Source organism: Cupressus sempervirens, chromosome 5, assembly GCF_028749045.1.
Source record: "Cupressus sempervirens isolate cs-2001-9-10 chromosome 5, ASM2874904v1, whole genome shotgun sequence".
NCBI lineage: Eukaryota > Viridiplantae > Streptophyta > Pinopsida > Cupressales > Cupressaceae > Cupressus > Cupressus sempervirens.
In genome coordinates, this window is record NC_143122.1 from 425,012,345 (window position 1) to 425,020,054 (window position 7,710).

The 7,710-nt window shown below is 34.0% G+C and overlaps 1 protein-coding gene across 1 annotated transcript; it reads right to left on the minus strand.

Annotated features, from left to right (window-relative positions):
- Window positions 1–3,565: 3,565 nt before the first annotated feature.
- On the minus strand, window positions 3,566–6,710 carry LOC149556603 (laccase-12-like). The gene is made up of 6 exons (XM_089785892.1): window positions 6,498–6,710; window positions 5,876–6,027; window positions 5,530–5,774; window positions 5,297–5,425; window positions 4,263–5,210; window positions 3,566–3,963 (listed from the first exon to the last, which is right to left on the minus strand). Exons 1-6 carry the CDS (start codon window positions 6,615–6,617, stop codon window positions 3,833–3,835), a joined length of 1,725 nt encoding a protein of 574 aa, XP_089642018.1. The 5' UTR covers window positions 6,618–6,710; the 3' UTR covers window positions 3,566–3,832.
- Window positions 6,711–7,710: the final 1,000 nt, after the last annotated feature.

The window sequence follows — 7,710 nt, forward strand, 5'->3', positions numbered from 1 at the left end:
GACCCATTCAATTGCATAATGTGTGTCTTGAGGGACCAAGAAACCCCTTAACAAACATACAAAGGGTCAAATGGGTCAAAAGTGGTCATAGGTTACCCTATGACCCCTTTTAACCCATTCAATTGAATAATGTTTGTTTTAAGGGGTTCAAGGACCTCTTAGCACATATATAATGCTTTGAATGGGTCAAAGGGGGTCACAAGATATCTTATGGTTCCTTTTGACCCATTTGATCATATAATATGTCTAAGGACATGGGGAGTTGGACAGAAAGAGCTCAAATTGGTGTGAGTGTGCCCTAAATTTTATATTTTAGCGTATATTTTTTATTTTAGTGTATGTTTTATATTTTATGTATATGATCCTAGTGCTCAAATTGATATGAGTATGCCCTATTTGAAAGGGCTTTTTAGTCTTTATTTATTTTTGTGGGAGTACACACTATAGTGTGTGCCCACTACAGCGTATGTGTGCTATTTAAACTACTATATTTAGAAATTGCACTCATGCTATAGCACGCTCATGATATTTAAAAATAACTATATTTTCATAGCGCATTAGTGCTATTGTGTGAGTGCACTTTTTAATGATTTAACAAGCCCAAGGCTTACATTTTCCTTGGAGATCCAACCCAAAGGCTTGGTGGCTTCAAATAGGTCTGAGATGTGTTTTCCAACAAGCATATAAAAAAAAGGATAACTTTTCTTGTGTGCTCTCCATTAGGTTTATTTGTGGTTGAATATCAATAAATTTAGGTTACAAGACATTGTAGATCTCTATGTTAGCTATATAACCATATAATTTATTTTGAATTTAGACTATTTTAAGCCTTTTGACTATAATTTATTTTGAATGTACATGTCTATTTTTTCTCAAAAATCAATGTGTAGTATTTGGGGGCTAGATTTTGGCTCATTCATTAGATTTTGCAGTAAGTTATTTTTTAAGAAATTAGGCACCATTCTACAAGCTTTAAAAAAAAGAAGTTTTAATTTTTGATTAGTTCTCAATGATTTGTAGGGGAAGCACATAGATATTTTACATTTTTGGGATGTGCACACTTACAAAATTTGTTAAAAAAACTATATACATTAAAAAGTCACCCAAAATATATGGGATAAACCACATAGTGTTAGAAAACTTTTGAGCAGAGAAATTAAAGAATTTTAATTTTTTTTAAAAAAGGGGGACCACACTTCACACTATGCTATGTTTTTATTGAAAAAACAATACCACTTTCTGTGGCCCCTTTTTTTGAGGGCCCTAAACTCCACCATTTACAAGAAATTTAGTAGTTTAGAAACTAGATTAATAGGACTACAACTTTTATTTTGGTCATATCCTAAATTTTTTAGTGTAACTATCTTCAAATTCTCATCAAAGTTTAGAAATCACTAATTTCAGGAAAATGTGGCATCTTATATCCCCCTTTTGGTACCACAACTTTGTGCACTTACCCAGAAGTAAGCATTGAGTTACATATTTTAAAGTTAAGTAAATAAATATGTTTTTGGGTCTATTGAATAGAAAAATAAAATTTAGGTTACTTTAGCCTTAATTATTTTGAAGGTCATAGCTAGTTCATTAGTTATAGGTGCGAACATCTCTTTAATTTATTATTTATCAAAATTGTTTAGTTATCTTCTTATGTCAAAAGTTCAGTCCTTTAGAAGTTGTGTCTTTCAAATTGGAAATGTAAGAGCATTTATCGTGTATAAGTGAGCTACAAGATGGAGTTATAATTTTTGACCAACATAGAAAGAATTTTATGATATGTTATAATATATCTTTGAATGAGCACAATGAAGTCAAGATAGAGTGGTCAATAGATTATGATGGCCATCCTTAAATATCACACACTAAGGAAAAAATGAAGCTTAAAAAAAGTAAGTCAACTTTGACTATTTAGCTCTTTTAAACTAGTATTGAAATTTTTTGTGCGATGTTTAAGCCATCTAGATTATGATGAACTTATGAAAGGAATATGTTAATTTAAAGAATTTTGGTTCCCCTTTGGCATTACTCTTAGTCAATTCTTCTCATTTTGTTAGAAATTTAAATATATTAACACACATGCTTAAATTACTCACATGGCTCTATTGAAAGACTATACAAACCTCTCAGCAAAGGTCAATCCCATATTTCTCCACTCTCAAGTTGAGAAAAGTGAGAACTAAAAGGAAATAAACAAGGATGGTAATGAAGAGGATTTGGAAAAACAGGCCCCTAACCTTGGCAATTATGCTGAATCTATGGAAAATGATGTTCAAATTTTACCAAAAGTATTAACCCAAAAGGAGGCTGAAGAGGGAGATGAGGGTAATGTCAAAGAAAACAATAAGAAATTACCCAATGCTCAATACGGTAGACATGGACGAGGTGAATGTCAAGCTACTAGAAGATGACTTAAAGGATGTTAAAGTTGATCTCGTCCTTGAGGTTCTACAAGCAATGAAATCCATTTCTCTCTATACCTTCCATATAGAGAAATAGACTTTTAATTCCATTAAAATCTCAAATATTAAGTACATAGTTATTCAAGCTAAGATGGAATGATTCTAGGATAAAGTGTAGGAAGGGGGTGTCAAAGACCAAAATGAGGAGCACAACAATAGAGGTAATGCCATTGAGATCCTGATGGAAAGAGTAGATAAAATGGAAAATATGATCAAAGATATTTTGAAGAGTTGTCAGGGGATCATGGAAGCCACTATGGATTGCTTGAATAGACTAGTGGGAAAGGTGGACCAAAACACTAGTAAACTATTGGTTCTTGATTTAGAGGCTCCAAATGTTGTTGAGAATACTAAAGGGCATGGAAAATGAACTAGAGAAACCATGAGGAAACAAAAGTCAATGAGCCCTGTGCAAGGTGAAATCAAAGATGTCACCAACATAATCAAAGACCTCAAGGAGGAGTTGGTCTCAGACACTGCATGATTTCTGGTGTTTTGGTTTATAGAAAGTTTTTTCTAGGTTATTAGTTATCAGTTTTGTTGTTAGTTGTGGTGGCCTTGTTGTAGGCAGTTTTTTCTATTTTTTGGTATTAGGTGTGGTAGGTATGTTCCACACTATTTCTTTTTAGTTCCTAATTGCTAAATCTATTGTCAAAACTCTTGGGGTTTGAGGTCGCTTGTCAAAAAAACTTTTTAACCCTTAATCAGAAACATACATATTTAAATTAAATTCCATTATTTCACTTCTAGAATCAAAATATATTTTTCACTTTTCATTTGTATATTTTTTTAATGGTTTCTTTTATTTGAATAAAATCAATATCAGCCATTAATAATATAATTAGCCAAATTTAAAAGTCACTCAATATTAATACAATTTTATAATTAAAAATTAACTTATATCTAATAAATATAATATAAATTCCATGAAGTATAAACATTTCTCCAAAAGTTATAACTTTCCAAACAACTATGTTTTCTACTCAGATAATTATAAAATTCTTTTTCCCAGTGTTGTTCTTTCTCTCTGACTTCATTTGTTTAAGTGTAATATTGATAAAAAGGATAATTACTTTGTTTAATAATTTATTTCAATTTAAAAAATAATATAAATTTAATATTATCAAGGAGGACATTAAGATAGCTTATAACTTAACTTTTGGTCTTTTACACTAAAATTCTCGTTGAGCCATTAAAATTCCTGTAAAGAAAATAAAATGGAAACCTAGTTCAAGCATGTACAGACTTTTCAAGAATATTTATAGGAATACTGAGTTAACTTATCTAACTACAAAATAGAAAACTACACACAAAAACAGAATAGAGATCTAGTATTCTCAATATAAAATAAACTCAAAACACTACTTTTCTGTGTTTCAGCATTTTGGAAGATCGTGAGGAGGCTGCTGGAGAGTGGAGGCACTATCAGGTCCATCGTGCACCAAAAACACCATGGCTAAACCCCATCCAATGTGCAAGTCCAGATGACAGTGAAACAACCATGAACCTGTCACACCACAAGCCATTGTTGTTTTAGACAAATTCGAATCAGAAAAAACAGAATTTATGAAAGATGCGGCTATCCTCCCTACAAAATGTACTGTTGACTAAATTTCAAAAAAACAAAAAAACAATGATTTTTTTTTGACATTTTCAACATTTCATCTTCATATCTTCTTGAATCTGAAAAAGAATCATATTTGACAATTTTCTTTTATAAATTTGATACATTTTGTCTAAAGATTAACCAGCACCATTTATGACACTGAATTTTCAATACAGATGAACAAAATATATACATCTTACCTGGGTTGTCAGCTACAAATCTAATGGCAGTCCATCCACTGACTGGAACATTGACAGTATTGCGCTTGGGAGGATCCACAAGATTGAATTTTGATACATCTGTTGCTGCATTATAGTTCCCAAATCCTGATCCCACTATGTAAAAATCATATCCATGCAAATGAATTGGGTGGCTTCCGGGGTCTAAGATATTTGTACTCTGAAGAATTACTTGCACTGAAGCATTGTATTTCAGTACTTTTGCTCTTGTGCTTGTCACTGTAGACCAGAGGCCACTGCTGACATTCTGAGAAGTATAATCGAACTGCACTGGAGGCTTATCTGGGAAATCCTCTGTAAAGACCCCATTAATGCCCAAAAAGTAAGCTTGCAATATTGACATGGATTGTGGCAGTTCAAATGAGTTATTATTCATGCTTGCTGCAGCTCTTGCTCCATTGGGCCCTGCACATGACTGTTTTGGGCAGTTGATCAGTCCCAATCCAACCGTGTACAACAGATTTTCATCAATTGTCTGGGGAACCGAAACAGGGTGGTTTTGTGAGGCCAGGCTTCTCAGACCGCTTTCAAATTTGATGGCGGTTTTGGTGTCGTTGTGTATGGGAAGTTTTGGCAGTTTAGGTTTTTGTGAAGTAAGTAAACTTGTGTTACAGTACTCGAAGATTGCAGTTGTGGGTTTAGCAAAGGAGATTCCACTGCCAGTTCCATATGCATGAGCAGCCAAGTAAAATCTACCTCCGTTCTTGCTGAATCTCACAAGCACATCTGTGGTTTGACCCGGTCCCAGCATTATTACTTGTGTTTTGTAGGGTTTTGTGTATAATGCATCCACTGCCACAACAGTCATTTTGTGGTTTGCAAGGGAGACAAAGAGATCGTTGTTCAGTGCAGCGTTTATCACTCTGAGAAGATTAGTCTGCCCTGTCTTCACAATAACTTTAAATGTATCTGCATTCATCAGCAATAGTTTAGCTAAACGAAAATGTATTGAAAATAAAGTTTTGTTTACATGGCTTTTGAACTACAAGAATTACCTGAATCTGAGCATGGATAGAGGTCTCCTGGTTGGCTATTTATAGTGAAAGCGTCTGAGTTGTTGGGGCCGCCTCCTGTGTGTTTAGCTTCGTCGATGACATCAATGGGGTTGGAATTCCACCATTCCCCTGATCATGATCAGAATCAAAATCATATAGAGTTGTTCATTTATACATATTTATAAATATTTATGTGAACGACGTATGAATATCATAATTTGTAATGCCCATACCAAGTAGTATGGGAATCTCCTGGTCGGGCTTGCAAAATGGGCAAGGTGTTCCTTGCGTGGGACATATAATGAGGGCTCCATAAACAGTGGCTCTAAGCCAGGAGCTGTGCGCATGCCACCAGAGGGTGCCTTCTTGGCCAGTAATGGTGAATTTGTAGGTGTAGTTTCCTCCTGGTTGAATTGGGCATTGCGTTATGTACTCTGGACCATCAGACCACGCTGTTAGCAACTGCCGAACACCATGCCTGCAAATATAGCATAACAATGTCATTTTTGAGTTTGATTTAATAGTTTCTCTGAATGTAGATGAGATTGTTCTTGTTATATTGTAGAAAGGTATACAGACCAGTGGATGGTAGCGTTATACTGTGCCTGATTAAAGACTTTGACTATGAGGGTGTCCCCATTGCTAACATAGAGCGTCGGACCTGGAAATTGCCCATTCACAGTAATTATATTATATGTACCACACAGCCTTGATACGGACTTTGATTGTATCTGTTAAATCATGGGACAACAACCAAGCAAATTATTTTTGTGCCCATTTAAAAAATTTTCTAAACAAATCATCACTAATTTTCAGAGGATAAATGAAACAAACTTTTTTTTATGAATAGTTTCTTTCTATTAATAAAGTATTACATATTCACAAAACAAGGGTCCAGGATAAAAGATCAACCAAAATTCTCGGTAAAAGCAAGAAATAACAACTATTCACCAAAAAAACATATAAACAGTTCCCTCGGACCGCTCTTGCCAAAGAGAAATCATCATGACCATTATAACTCCAGAAAGGTGGATAACTAAATTTTTAACGAATGTGAAATACTGAAACTTGTTAACTGAAAGTAAAATAATATCATCAATAAAATAATGTCTTCCAGCCTCTTTCAGATATCTAATATACCAAGCCAATTATAGTAGTAAACGTGAAGAAAATAAATGTTGTATAAGGAAGAAATATTTACAACGAAATCGTGAGTGTGTATGTTGCTTCCCAAGGCCGTAGCAGTCAGAAAGACGATACAGGGAATCACCAAGTGAATCTGCTGTGTAGAACGTTTCTGGTTAAACTTAAAATCTGCCATTGTTGATAAATTGGAGGAATACAGCACCCACTGAAAGACATAGGAAAAACATCAGATCAATCATTTATATACAAAGTTGACAGCCCATTCCGTTTATTCAGAAAACAACTCAGCAAAACTTTTTTTTTTTTCATTTTATATTATAAGTGGTCACAGAACCTTTCGTATTCCCGTGATCTGCATGCCTCCCGTGATTCGAATTGTTTTGTTCCGTGTTCAGTTTGATTAGGTATCAAATTTTATTTTACCACCCTGCAATGAAAATATGCGGGCAATCTTTCTGCAGCCAATCATAGAAGTGCTTGGTAAGGCTGCTAAGACGTCTCTTTATTAAATAAGCAAATCAATACTCTATAAATCGTGGAGCTACTAAAGAACATTTAAATCTGAGTGTCTGTATCCCAATAATGATGGCTATTTTTAGGATAAGCAACTCTAGCACGGTTCATGCAAATTGACTTGCAGAGCTCTACATATCTAGTGATAGCAATATCACAATCTGCATACCTAGTGCATTTTAAACGTCATCATTATATTGATATCATACTGAATATTTATACAAGGGTTTGTTTGGCTGTGGGAATAGGAATAGGGAATAGGAATAGCTATTCTAGAATACTTATTTTGGAATAGAAAATGTGGGTACTTATTCCTATTCTTTGTTTGGTTCAGCCAGAATTTGATGGGGAATTTGTGGACCCAAAAATTTATGTCTTCTAAAATAAATAAAACTGAAATAGGAACACATATTCCAATTCCACCTTTTTGGGTGGAATTGCAAAACCTCATTTTTAGGCCAAAATTGGAATATGTATTCCTATTTTACTTCGTATTCCAATTCCGATTTGGTGCATCTAAACAAAGAATTCAAAATTTTAAGAATATACATATGCCTATTCTGCTTGTATTCCCATTCCCAAATGGGCCCTAAAGGTCAGTTTAGTTGTGGGAGTACGAATTACGAATAGGAATCCATTATTTCAGATTTCTTATTCTTGACCAATTTGGTTTAGGAAAAGTTTGATGAGAAATATGTCTATATTGTTTGCTTGTGCCAAAATGGAAATGGAATTAGAATTAGAATTAAAGGCAA